This window comes from Bos taurus, chromosome 15, assembly GCF_002263795.3.
Source record: "Bos taurus isolate L1 Dominette 01449 registration number 42190680 breed Hereford chromosome 15, ARS-UCD2.0, whole genome shotgun sequence".
Taxonomy (NCBI): domain Eukaryota; kingdom Metazoa; phylum Chordata; class Mammalia; order Artiodactyla; family Bovidae; genus Bos; species Bos taurus.
The window spans coordinates 33,285,355-33,299,198 of NC_037342.1; the positions used below are offsets into that span (position 1 = coordinate 33,285,355).

Sequence of the window (13,844 nt, forward strand, 5' to 3'; positions counted from 1 at the left end):
TAAGTTTGTTTTCTATGTCTGTGCGCTAAAGCATCTGCCTACAATGCAGAAGACCCAGGTTCAATCCCTGGGTCAGGAAAGATCTCCTGGAGAAGGAAATGGCAACCCACTCCAGTATTCTTGCCTGGAAAATCCCATGGACGGAGGAGCCTGTTAGGCTACAGTCCATGGGGTCGCAAAGAGTCAGACACCACTGAGCAACTTGACTTTCACTTTCACTTTCTATGTCTGTGAGTCTCTTTCTATTTTGGAAATAAGTTCATTTGTATCATTTTTTTCAGTTCCACATATAAGTGATATCCTATGATACAACAGCTTGACTTTTTAAAGTCTGTTTCACCTTAACATTCGACCTGTGTGGACCTTTCTCCTTTGCCCTTACCCCATTCCTCACCTGTCCCTCCCTTCCCAGCTACCTTGGGCTCCCCCCCCACCCCATCCCCCTGGCCCCTGCTCACCAATCCCACTTCATTCCCCTCTGCTTTCTCTCCTGTTAAATTATGGTCTCTCAGAACTAAATTGGGCATTAAAGATCATCTAGTTCAGTCTTTTCCAAAATGTTTTTTGATCCTGTAAACCATCTTCCCATAGAAAAACTTACATAAAACCCCCAAGACATACAACGAATCAAATGTACCCAATTCAAAAAGAGGAAGGGAGGACGCCATGCTTTGCCCACCCTGACTTTCAGTTGATAACATCATTCTCCTCCCACAAGAGTCCCTGAGGGTCCCTGGGCAAAGTCCTGGGAACCCCCAGCTTAAGTGAAGCCCTCATTTGGCAGATGAGGAAGCTAAGGACCAGAGAGGGGCAGAGAAAATATCTAAGTTACAGCCTGACTCCCAGTTCTGGAACCTTTCTCTGGTGCTTCTTTTCTTTCCTTATCAGATAGTGTCAAAATCTTCTGATCATGAAGAATCCCCTTGACCTCAAGGGGCCAGTGGCATCCCAGTGATTCAACATCCCAACTCTGGGAACCGGAGACATTCTGCAGGCTTTACTGCCTGTGCTTGAAGGGATCATGTGATCTTTCCTCAAGGGCAGAGAAGCAGAAGGGAAAGACACAGGACTCGCTTTCAGAAATTATGAGCACAGTTATTAATAACTGGGCCCATCCTGGCATCCTTATGGCCATGTCAGAAGGGGTGCCACACCAAGAACAGAAGGGTTTGTGGGGACTTACCTGGAGGTCTGGGCCTTCCCAGGTGGCACCAGTGGTAAAGAACCTGCCTGCCAGTGCAGGAGAGGAAAGAGATGTGGGTTTGATCCCTGGGTTGGGAAGATCCCCTGGAGGAGGGCATGGCAACCCACTCCAGTATTCTTGCCTGGAGAATCCCATGGACAGAGGAGCCTTGCAGGCTACAGTCCATAGAGTCGCACAGCCAGACACAACTGAAGTGACTTAGCACGTACACACGTGCCTGGAGGTTCAGTGGTTAACACTCACGGCTTTCGCTGCACAGCCTGGATTTGATCCCTGGTTGCGGAACTAAGATCCCACAAGCCACGCAGTATGACAAAAAAAAAAAAAAAAAAGGTTTGTGGCTCAGGGTGGATTCTGACTCGACCCATGGATACAGGGGAAATCGACAACTTGCTTCCCTTCTGAAGGAGCTTGAAGCTGATGTGTCAGCTTCCTCACCGTGCCAGGGCCCTTCCCACCTCCCACTGCTGTCAGATACCTTGTCTAATGAATAGTCATTCCTCTTCTCTTTGTGATATAACAACATGGACTTTTATAAAGCTTTCCCTAGCTTTTCAAAGTCAATACAATTGAAGCACAGTGCATCTTAATTGGCAGCACCTTATTCTGTGCAGAACTGAGGACAGCCGTCTTAAATAAAATGATGGCTGGCCCCTGGCTGAAGGGTGAGGTCGTGGGATGGAGATGTTGGTAAAAGTGCCCCAAATGCAACTGTCCGCGTCTAAGGTGCCTGGTTTTCCACAGTGCTTTCCCCAGGCTACCTAAAACTATTTTTATACCCATCATTTCCTCTCACAGTTTGCCTAGAGGAGGGAGAAAAACAGTTCAATTTTTTGAGAGGAAACAGAGATCCACAATTCTGTGTCAAGGGACAGAGGAGTGAAACTGAGTCTCCATAAAACCAAGTTCCCTTATCAAGCAGTAGTAGCAGTGTTAGTCGCTCAGTCGTGTTCGACTCTTTGCGACCCCAGACCCCAGAACCCTGGACTGTAGCCTGCCAGGCTCCTCTGTCCATGGGATTCTCAAGGCAAGAGTACTGGAGTGGGTTGCCATTGCCTCCTCCATCCCTTACCAAGTTTACTACTAATTTCTCTATACAAAACTTTATTCCCTTTCTCGCCCCTCCAACCTCAGTCTTGGGCTAACTGAACCCTAGTCAACCAGAGTCAGATGACTAAAATTGCTGTTATTGATAACATCGATGTGATAAAATTGCTGTTGTATCATTAGATACCATCATTAACAAACAGACTCGGGTTTCTCCAGGGCTAGATGAGCTAACAAGCCCCCCCTCCCCCAAGCCATGGACCACTTGGCCAGAGAATTGTAAAACAGAGACATCCTGACTCCAAGAAATGCCACAGAAATGTCACAGGATGATGATTAAGCCCAGTCTTTTTGTTCTTAAAAAAAAAAAAAAAAAGCTCTAACTCAAAGATCAAATTGGAGTGGATATGGGGCTTATCTCCCACTCCCTTGCTTGGCACCTTGCAATAAATGCTATACACTAAGTCCCCTACATGTGAACCTCCAAGTTGAGAACTTTCAAAGATGCGAATGTATGTACATTCACAAGTCCAATCATGTAAGTTAGTTCATGTGTCTGGCGTCCATGGTCCCGTGTGTGTCCTTTATAAGTGGCTGTGCTTTTGTGTACTTTACCATACAGTACTGTATAGAGTACACTGCTGCTGCTGCTGCTAAGTCGCTTCAGTCGTGCCCAACTCTGTGCGACCCCATAGACCGCAGCCCACCAGGCTCCGCCATCCCTGGGATTCTCCAGGCAAGAACACTGGAGTGGGTTGCCATTTCCTTCTCCAACGCACGAAAGGGAAAAGTGAAAGTGAAGTCGCTCAGCCGTGTCCGACTCTTTGCAACCCCATGGACTGCAGCCCACCAAGCTCCTTTGTCCATGGGATTTTCCAGGCAAGAGTACACTAGTACAGCATATTTCAAACCCAGGATGTGCAGAAGCAAGAAGAAGAGCAGCAAGGATGTAGCTGGTACTGCTAAGAAGCGCCAACTGTTGTACCACTGTACTTTTCAAGGTAGTGAACTGTAAGATTAAAATTATTTTACTTTTGGTGTTTGTTTTTATGTATTATTTGTATGAGAAATATTATAACCCTATTACACAGTACAGTACTACATAGCCAATTGTGTTAGTTGGGTACCTAGGCTAACCTTATTGACTTATAAACAAATTGGACTTACTCTTGGGACAGAACTCATTCGTATGTCGGGGACTTATTACACTTTCCTTTACCACAACCCAGTGTCAGTAGAATGGCTTGGCTACACATTTAGTGAGGCGACTCAAATTCAGCTTGGTAACAGGAGGAGTCAAAAGGGTTATTATTTGAACATGTTATTTTACTGGTTGGCATCTCTTCATCGTCATCATAACTGCAGTAAGTGATTGTATGGACAAATTTTAAGAGTTCACATCACTTACCGGCCATGTGATCTCGGACAAGATACTTGCTCTCTGTCTGCTTCAACATCTTCATTTTGTAAAGTGGCCAATGATAATATGGTGGTACCTACTTTATTGTCTTATCAAGGGATTAATAAGTTATTTGTGTAAGAAGCTAAGAACAGCATCAATGTGTAGTGAATTTTCAGTAAATTTCAGTTATTTATGTAGTATTGATGCTTATGGTTTATAAACTGCTTCCACACGACAGTATCGCTTGATTAGGTTTCAGATCATTTAACTCTCAATCCAAGATTTTGGAAGAAGTTCAGAATATCAGGTAAGATCCAGTGCCCTTTACCAAATGCATCACAAGGAGGCTAGTCCACTAGATACAGTTTCCCCAGCCCAGTTTTGTCTCTTTGCTCTGTGCCCAGGAGAGGCCCTCTGCCTAGCTTCAGGACACTTCTGCTTAGGCAGAGGCCCCCACCCAGGAAGTAGGAACTTTTTCCTCATCCCTTACACAATAGCAGATGGAACTATGCACCTTGTTGCTTAAGCCCCAGTAGTCCTTATCTTCCCACTTCCAAACACTGCTGGATATTTTTTAGAAAACTATATTCTGGGCTAAGAGAATTAAGCTGTGTCATTTCCCCTGGTAAAACCCTTAGATGCTTTAGAAAGCAATATTAAAAAGCTGCTCCTTGAGAGCTGGTCATCAGCCCTTCCCCCACCCTCCAGGCAGGGGAAGGAACTGACATTTTCGGAGAGCCCAGCCCTGTGTAAGGCTAGCTATTACGATGCATACAGATAAGGACCTGGGGCTGTAGAGGGCAGAAACAACTTGTCCAAGACACCAAAAGCTCTGGCTCTGACGTGTCATCTGTACCATCTTCCTCAACCTCTCTGGGCTGTTTTCTTGTATGTAAACTGGGATAATAATTATACACACACCATAGGGTCATAAAAATTAAATGAGTTAATTCATTTATCATTCTGAACACAGTGGCTGACACATACAAGAGCCTAATAAACAAATGTTAGGTGGTAATATAATCATTACCTGAAAAAGAGCAACTATCACCGACTCGATGGACATGAGTTTGGGTGAACTCCGGGAGTTGGTGATGGACAGGGAGGCCTGGCGTGCTGCAGTTCATGGGGTTGCAAAGAGTCGGACACGACTGACAGACTCAACTGAACTGAATTGAGGGTTACTCTGTACCTTTTCCATTACACTGAGCAGGGTCCCCCTAGCTAACTGAGGACCATAAATGTGTCTCTGAATGAAACAGCTTTAATATCCCCAAGCCAAGTTCATGGGGGCTGGTCATCAGCTCTCCCCACAGCTCCACAACTTGAGAGCTGGTCATCAGCCCTCCCCCTACGCTTTAATATCCCCAAGACCAGCTCTCCTGAGGGCTAATGACCAGCTCACAAGTTGTGGAGGTGTGGGGAGAGAGGGGTTGCTAGGACTTCCACCTTCTTTGAGGTAGGAGTAGTTTGGGCAAACTTATGATGCAACTTACTTGTCACCGCTGAGCAGTGATGAAGCAGTCTTTCTTTGAATGCTTTTACTGAGAGGGTACTCATTCGCTATTGAAAATCAACCCATTCAACGCCGAACACCTCTTACAATTACAAAGTGTTCTTTCTCAGTTCCTGCTCCCCCACCCTCCTCCACATCCCACTTCCTTCCTCGCCACCTTCTTCCTCCTTTCATCTTCCCCTTCCTCTTCTTTCTCCAGTTTTCTCCCTCCCTTGTAGCTCAAATGGTTAAGAATCTGCCTGCAACGCTGGAGGCCTTGGTTCGATCCCTGGGTTGGGAAAATAGCCTGGAAAAGGAAATGGCAACCCACTTCAGTATTCTTGCCTGGGAAATCCCATGGTCCATCATGGAGAATACAGGTCTTCAGCGTGATTCCTTGGCCAGCTGATGGGAACTTTGTCTCCAGTTGCCATTAACAATCCTCGGGGTCTTGCACGGTCTCTGGGAAGCAAAACCTTTTATCTGGATGCTATGGCTTGGCCTTCTGGTCCATTCATGTCGTCCATGAGTTTGCCCAATTTCCACTAATAACCCCATCTAGAACCACAGGAAACTTGAAATGGGTTGATCTGGTGTCTTGAGGCCCCGCTGGCTCCGGATTGAAGCCATGGAGAAGCTGGAGCGCTGAAGTGACTCTCCGGAACCAGTGTACACACAGGCAGTGCTGGTTCCAATTCTCTGCCCAGAAGCACCTGGACTTTTACAGCCTGCGCCCAGCCGGGAGCAGTCACGGGCCGCGCTGCAGCTTTAAGAGAGGGGCGGGGCCCGGGTACAGGCGAGGCAGAGCCGGCCCACAAAGCTCCTTTTCCTTTTTGATCCATTCAAAAATTACTCATTGCAAATTCCCGGACTGCTGGGAGCGGAGAAGGAAGGGGGCGGAGGAGAGAGGGCTGCTGCGGGCGCCGAGCAGGGGGCACCCGGGGCCCGAGTGGCGGCCGGCCGGCCGGGCAGAAAGCGGCTCGCAGTTTTGGCTCCGGTGGCCTCACCAGGAAGCGTCAGTCTCGACACCAGGGAACCTCCGAGCGCCGCCTGCGCCTCCGCCTGCGCCCGGCTCCGGATCCCCGAGCCCCTCTCCCTTGCCCCGGGCCGGCCCTCCGCCCTCCTGGGCCCTCCGGCTCGGGTGCCTTCCCGGCGATGGCTGGCCGCTGAGCATGGCTCAGTACGGCCACCCCAGCCCGCTCGGCATGGCTGCGAGAGAGGAGCTGTACAGCAAAGTCACCCCGCGGAGGAACCGCCAGCAGCGCCCCGGGACCATCAAGCATGGATCGGCGCTGGACGTGCTGCTGTCCATGGGGTTCCCCAGAGCCCGCGCGTAAGTGGCCGAGCTCGCTGCCCCGGCGACCCCTCCCGCCCCACGCGGCCAGCCCTCGGCTTCGCTCCGGCTCGCCTCCCATGCCCGGCGGGAGGCGCGCTCCCAGCTGCCCACGACCTGTTGGGGGCAGGCTGGGCGCGCGGGCGGCCCGGGACTCGGCTTCTCCGGCACCAGGGTGCAGGGGAGGGCGCTGCGCCCGAGCGCTGGGCCAGGGGCTGGCTGGGCATGCCTACGATGAGGCGTGTCCCAGGGCGCGGGATGCCTACGGGCGAGGGCACCAGGTTCGAGTCCACGGGACTGTGGCAGGCGCCAGGCCTCCGCGGGTGTTGCTAAGCCGTTCTCTCCCCGGGCTCCCTGAGGTCTCCAGCGCCGAGTCCCCGGGGGAGGCGGGGCCCCACAGAGGCTTCGGGCACCCTCTGGATCCCGAACGCCGGCCTGGCTGGAGGATCCACTGCTGACTGGGAGAGGGCAGGGACGGACGGCGGGGCCGGGAGCCCGGCGTTCCCACCGCTGCGGCTTTCGGCTCCGGATGTCGTTCTGGGTTCTGTCTCCCTCCAGAGTAGGAGCAGCGGGAGCGTAGGGGCTGCTGCGTGTTCATTGATGGAGAGGTTGGAACGAGAAGGGGAAGCAGTGCCCCCAGGGGACCTGGGTTCTCGTCAGTGGTGACGGCAGCGCAGGAATCTGTGGGTGCCTGAGAGTAAGGGGGGTGGAGAAGGGGGGCTGGGTCCTCTCTCATCCCCTTTCCTCCTGGAGGGTGGGGTAGGGCAGAGCTGAGAGCGCGCAGGTGGCGGCCCCGGCAGCCTGCTGGTAAGAGGCCTGGTCGCCAGGACAAGGTGGCAGTGGCCCTAGGAGTTTTCGGAGGCTGACCACCCAAGTCTGGACCTCTGCCTGGAAGGAAGCCAAGGCCGGGTGGCCAGGTCCTTCTTCCCCCTTTATTCCTCGCATGCAGATTTCTTAGGCCGGGACACAAGGCCTGGGATCCTTGCTTCTTTGAATGACATCACCTGTACAGGGAGTTAGGCAAACTTTATCAGAAAGGGCCAACTTGATTAAAGTGGGGTTTTTTTTCCTTCTTTTTTTTTTTTCTTTCACATGATAGCTCTAGGTTTCCCTTACTTGGCCTCTGGGCAAACCTTCATTCTTTACTGACTTGGCTGTAATCTCTTATCAAAGCTTATTCCTGATTTTATCATTCCACCTAACCTGCTGGGACAGGTTGGTGTACCCTATGGTCGGAAGGCCATAAAATGGACTTACAGTTCTGCCTCACACTGACTTCCAATCACTGGGGCTCCAGTTCCTGATGCCAGAGTTACAGGGAGGAGATGCGCTGAGCTCTGCAGGGGTGTGCCAGGCTTGGAAACTGCAAGTCAGGTCCTCCTGTGTGATGGATGTGCATAGCTGTCCTTAAGAAGGGAAGACAGGGGTTGGAAGTCTGTGGGTCGAAGGTGCGCAATTAGAACAGCCCCCAGCATTTGCCTTTTCTAAAATGAGGCCAGCATTCAGGACCTAAATTGCTTAATTAAGGGAAGAAATACTTAACTGAATTCTTCAGACTGTCACGTTCGCTCTCCGAAGTGGTTTAATAGGACATATTCCTTCCTGCACTGATGGGTCTTTCCTACATAGATGAGTCCAAGAGGCCTCATCTACGTCCTGATAGATTAGGATGATGGTTTAATTTTGGTTTGTTCAATCCTTGAGATCTCGTACAACTAGCATTTATTTGTTGGTGGTGGTGTTTAGTCGCTAAGTTGTTTCTGACTATTGTCGCCCCCATGGATTGTAGCCCTCCAGGCTCTTCTGTCTGTGGGATTTCCCAGGCAAGAATACTGGAGTGGGTTGCCATGCCCTCCTCCAGGGGATCTCCAGGGGTTGAACCTGCATCTGTGTCTCCTGCATCTGCAGTCGGATTTGTTCCTTCCAAGCCACCTGAGAAGGCAACTAGCCTTTACTTTGTGGTGTTCTAATCACTTCATGTTTATTATCCATTTTATCCTCTCAGCAGCCCAGTGAGAAGGATAATTATGTGGCCCTTTTATGAACTGGGAAAGCTGTTTTTTAGAGATGTCACATAACTTGCTTAGGCTCACCACCATGAGCAGTGAATCTGGGATTCATGCTCAGAGCAGGCATGTGTCTGCTCATCCCAGGCCTCAGAGCCAGGACCAGGATGTAGTGAATTAAAGTGGATAAAGAACTTAGAGTGGTGATGCCTGGTATGTAGGGAGTGATCTTTAAGTCTTCCCTCGTAGCTCAGTCGGTAAAGAGTCTGACTGCAACGCAGGAGACCTGAGTTCGATCCCTTGGTTGGGCAGATCCCCTGTAGAAGGAAATGTCAACCTGCTCTGGTATTCTGGCCTGGAGAATTCCATGGACAGAGGAGCCTGGCAGGCTACTATCTGTTGGGTTGCAAGAGTCGGACACGACTGAGCGACTAAGCGTGCACTGTATTAGCTTTTGTGGCTGTTGTAGCCAATTACCACACTCTGGGTGGTTTAAAAAAAAAAAAAAAAAGCAGAAATTTATCCTCTCACAGTTTTGGAGGAGGCCAGAAGGCTTAAATAAGCATCTCTGGGCTGAACTCAAGGTGTTGGCAGGACTGTGCCCCCTCCGGAGCTCCTAAGGAGAAGCTGTCCCTTGCCTCTGTAGCTCCTGGTCTGCCAGCAGTGTCTGGCTTGTGGCAGCATTCCTCCGGTCTCTGCCTCTGTGGCCACAGTGCCTTCCTTTCTTTCCCTGTCAAATCTCCTTCTACCTCTTTCCCATAAAGACTCTGTGATTGCATTTAGAGCCTCCCCAGATCATTCAGGATAATCTTCCCCATTTCAAATCCTTAACTTAATCTTATCAGCAAAACGCTTTTTTAACCATAAAGTAATATGCACAGGTTCCAGGAATGAGGGCATGAAAATTTTGGGAGGAGCCCCTGTTCAGCCTATCAGAGCTACTGTTATTACTAACATCACCTCTCTTTACTGAAAAGGTGACAGAGTGGGTCATGATGAAACATCCTGGGGAGGGTGGTGGGTTTACGGTTCCGTCTCCTCAAATGCTCTGTCTCGGGGGTCAGAGCCCTTGGTGATCACGTGATCTAGTCCACTTCCTTCCTGGGCTGACATCTCTTATACTTAAGCCCAGGGAGGCTGATGTGGTCAGCCTTCCTCTTAATAACTTAATCAGGTCAGTAAGAAGAGGGTCTTTCCCTCAGGCCATCTGAGATTCCAGAGAGCAGACTTGGAGCTTCATCTTGGAGCGCTCTGAGCAAAGGGAGCAAGGGTATCAGACTTCGCTTCTGAATAGCCTCTCTCTTAGCCTTAAGCCTGGAGCGTGATGAAACGGGAAGCGGGAGAGAGCAGCTGGCGGTTCCTCGGGTTCAGGGCTGCAGTGATGCTTCAAGAAGAGATGAGACCAACGTCTGGAACTTGGCCCTTTGGAGGGAACAGTGGCAGCCAGGGCTGGCAGCTCTGGTTTCCCCTCTGAGTATGACTGTGTCTGGTCTTGTGCAGCAGCAAGAAGGGCCCTTTCACTGGGCTCTGGGTGGGCTGCAGGGAGCTCCCACACCAGCAAAGCCCAGGTCCCTTGCCAGCCTGTGTTGCGCTTTGGTCTTGAATATGTCACCCAAGCCCTCAGGGCCTGGCTGGCTTCCTCTGAGGGGAACAGGATTAATTAACGCATGCTTGTTAAGTGCTTGACTGAGAGCAGTGCTGAGCAAGCAGGGTGACCTCAGGGTATGTTTCTCCAGCTTATTATACCCCCGGGGCTGTGTTAGGTTTTTTCCAGTCCAACCCTGTGACCTTTGGTCCAACTTAGACCTGCTGTAGAAGAACCCCACTGTGTGAGGAAGGACTGAGACACACGCACACACGAATGCAACCACAATGCAAGGAGGTGTCAGGGAGGCCTGAGGAAGGAAGATTTCAAGGGGCCAAAGTGGCCTATTCCTTCCTTTTTCTTTCTATGTGCTTAGCTCCTCCTTTTCCCCAAAGTTCTAAAAATAAAGTCCCAGCTTTGTCAAGACTGGAGTAAGGTTAGTTGGAAGGAAAAGGAAGAGTGTGCTGGGAAGGCCTGGGGCCAAGACAGGGCCAATTGTGTCACCCGAGAAGGCAGGAGGAATTCTGGTGGAATGTTGCTTTTATGGTTTGTTTCTGTCTTTTGTATCTTTATTATTTTTTTTATTGGAGTATAGTTGATTTACAATGTTGTACCAACCTCAAGCGTACAGCCAAGCAAACACAGAAATCTATCCCCTCCCACATAGGCCATCCCAGAGCTCCCAGTAGAGTTCCCCGTACCACACATCAGAGTCCCATTAGTTACCTGTTTTATATATAGTCATGTGTATATGGCAGTCCCAATCTTCCCATTTATCCCCCTACTCACCCCCTTGGAGTGTTGCTTTGCATTCCCTACTTGCTTTCTGTGGTTCTGGGGGACAGTGAGGCTCTTTTTCTTCTCTCCTCTGCAGCTGGAGGCCAACTTTGGGAGCCGTCACCCCACAAGTGAATTTGAGGAGGCCCCCTCAAAGTTGGTAAAGAATCCGCCTGCAGTGCAGGAGATGTGGGTTCGATCCCTGGGTCGGGAAGACCCCCCTGGAGAAGGAAAGGGCAACCCACTCCAGTATTCTTGCCTGGAGAATTCCATGAACAGAGGAACCTGGTGGGCTGCAGCCCATGGGGTCGCAAGAGTTGGGCACAACCGAGTGACTAAGACCCCATGGAGAAGGAAAGAGCAACCCACTCCAGTATTCTTGCCTGGAGAATTCCATGAACAGAGGAACCTGGTGGGCTGCAGTCCATGGGGTCGCAAGAGTTGGGCACAACCGAGTGACTAAACAACCACCACTGATACCACTCTGGCCTTTTGTCTTGGTTCCGTTTATCTGGGACTAATGCTTTGTCTAGAGCACATGGCTCTCTAATGATCAAGAAATAGAATCTTACAAAAGAACACTAAAGCCAGGGTTTGATGCCCTGAGTCCTAGCCTAGCTTCTGACTGACACTTGGAGAATTTAGGTCTTCTATGGCATCCCTTTCACTCAGTATCCCAATCATCTGCTGTGCATGACAATCCCTGTTTGGTGTAACTCAAAATAAAGCTTTGTGAAGACCAGACAAGAAAAGTTAAAAATAGAATCTGGACCAGGTAGATAGGGTTGTTGTATTATTGTATTGGATTGAAAGAAAAGGAAAGAGGTGAGATGGTGGTTGGGGTCTCCAGCAAGGATTTACATGTGCAGTTCGGTTATTGCTGTTTGAACAATGCCCAGCTAAAGAGCAGGACAGTGGCAGAAGGAAAGAGCTAGACTAAGCGCCTCTGACTTTGGATAGTCAGCTGCGTTAGCTACGCTTCACTGCCCAAAGATAAAAGCCGTTCTGAGCTGGTGACACAAGGAATTGAGACGCATCTTCCAGAACCGATGAATTCAAGTATCCAGTTTCTCTGGCCTTCTCCAGCTTACCTGCTGCTGGACGTTGGATCCCCTGAAAGTACCTGATCAGCTCAGCATCTCTGCGTGCACGTGTGCTCAGTCACTTCACCCTGTGTCCATCTCTTTGCAACCCCATGGACTGTAGCCCCCCAGGCTCCTCTATCCATGGGATTCTCCAGGCAAGAATACTGGAGTGGGTTGCCATGCTCTCCTCCAGAGGATATTCCCAACCCAGGGATCGAACCATATTTCTTGTGTCTCCTGCATTGGCAGGCAGATTCTTTATCCACTGAGCCACCTGAGAAGCCCAGCACCTCTGAATCATAGTCAGTTCTGGGTGAGGGCTGCAGCTGCCTTCCCAGGGACCTTGGGCAGAATGAGGAGACCAATCAGGGCCCCCTTGGAGTGAAGGGATCTTAGAGGTAGACGGGCAGGAAAGTCTCTACTCCACCTACAGTTACCGCGTGCCCACGCACCACTCCCTTGCATTTGTATGTTATTTTGTGGGTGAAAATTGCTCTCCTGTGCACTCAGCATCCCTCTTGACCTTGAGAAAAGCTTCATTTTAAAGATGAGGAGACTTGAGACTTAGAGGGACTTACTCTGCATCTGGTTCGTTGCTGTGACAGCCTTAGGCTAGAACTGCAAGCCCAGTGAACTTCCCATACTACCCAGAGCAGGGGTTTCCCAACCTCTGGGCCACGGACTGGTACCTCCTATCAAGTGAGCAGTGGCATTAGATTAAGAAATAAAATGCACATTAAATGTAATGCATGGAAATCATCCTGAAACCAGCCTCCTGCCCCTCCCTCTGTGTATGAAAAAATTGTCTTTTATGAAACTGGTCCCTGATGCCAAAAAAGTTGGGGAGCACTGACCCAGAGGATTTGGCTCCAAAGGAAACATGCATTCTTTTTAAAATTTACTGAGGTCTGATTTATGTACAATAAGCTAAACTTGTTTAAAGATTGATCAGTTTTGACAGATGAATGAATATACCCATAGAATCACCTCTTCTCACCTCTTCAAGACAGCTTGTATCCTTCACTCCTATAAATGTCCTCGTGTCCCCATTGGTCAATTCCTTCTCCACCCTTATCCCTGGGCGGCCACCAGCCACCAACCTGCTTTGTGTCACTGGGTATTAGTCTGCATTTTCTAGACCTGCATATAACTGGATCATACAATGCCCACTTCTGGCTTTTCTCCTGATGTTGTTGAGACTCATCCATGTTGCATGTAACAATAGTTTGTCTCTTTTTTGCTGAAGAGGTCTTATATATTCTGATGGGCTGGTATCGTAATTATAATCCCTAACCCAGCATCTGTGAAAATTCCCTATTATGCCCTAATACTACTTTCCATTTTTAGACCACTTTAGAGATTTCATGGGGCTTCCTTGGTGGCTCAGATGGTAAAGAATCCACCTGCAATGCAAGAGACCTGAGTTTAATCCCTGGGTCAGGAAGATCCCCTGGAGAAGAGAATGGCTACCCACTCTAGTATTCTTGCCTGGAGAATTCCACTAGAGAAGAGCTGAGTGGGCTACAGGCAAAAGGAGAAGAGGGTAACAGAGATGGTTAGGTAGCATCATTGATGCAATAGACATGAATTTGAGCAAACTTCAGAAGATAGGGAAGGACAGGGAAGCTGGCATGCTGCATCCCTGTGGTCGCAAAGAGTCAGACACAACTTAGCGACTAACAACAACAACAAAGAGATTACAAAGCTGATTTGTACACATAGTCGCTATTAAGTTTCAGACGTTGATAATTTCATGAGAAAACTGAGGTTCATTAGATGAAGTGCCCCAGAGAGTGAAGAGAACCCTGCCTCATGACTCTATCCTGTGGTTTTTGTCAGTACCCCGCCCTTGGTGGCCTCAAACTGCTTTTCACTGACTGGATCAGAATGCTCAGAGCTAAGGGCTTTGC

At 49.6% G+C, this 13,844-nt stretch overlaps 1 protein-coding gene across 1 annotated transcript in view; it reads left to right on the plus strand.

Annotated features, from left to right (window-relative positions):
• Positions 1–6,320: 6,320 nt before the first annotated feature.
• The window catches only part of UBASH3B (ubiquitin associated and SH3 domain containing B), a 148,223-nt gene continuing 140,699 nt past the window's right edge, over positions 6,321–13,844 (plus strand). The window contains exon 1 of the mRNA NM_001206128.1: positions 6,321–6,481. Within this exon, the coding sequence (NP_001193057.1) occupies positions 6,321–6,481 (161 nt within the window). The remainder of the gene's footprint in view (positions 6,482–13,844) is intronic.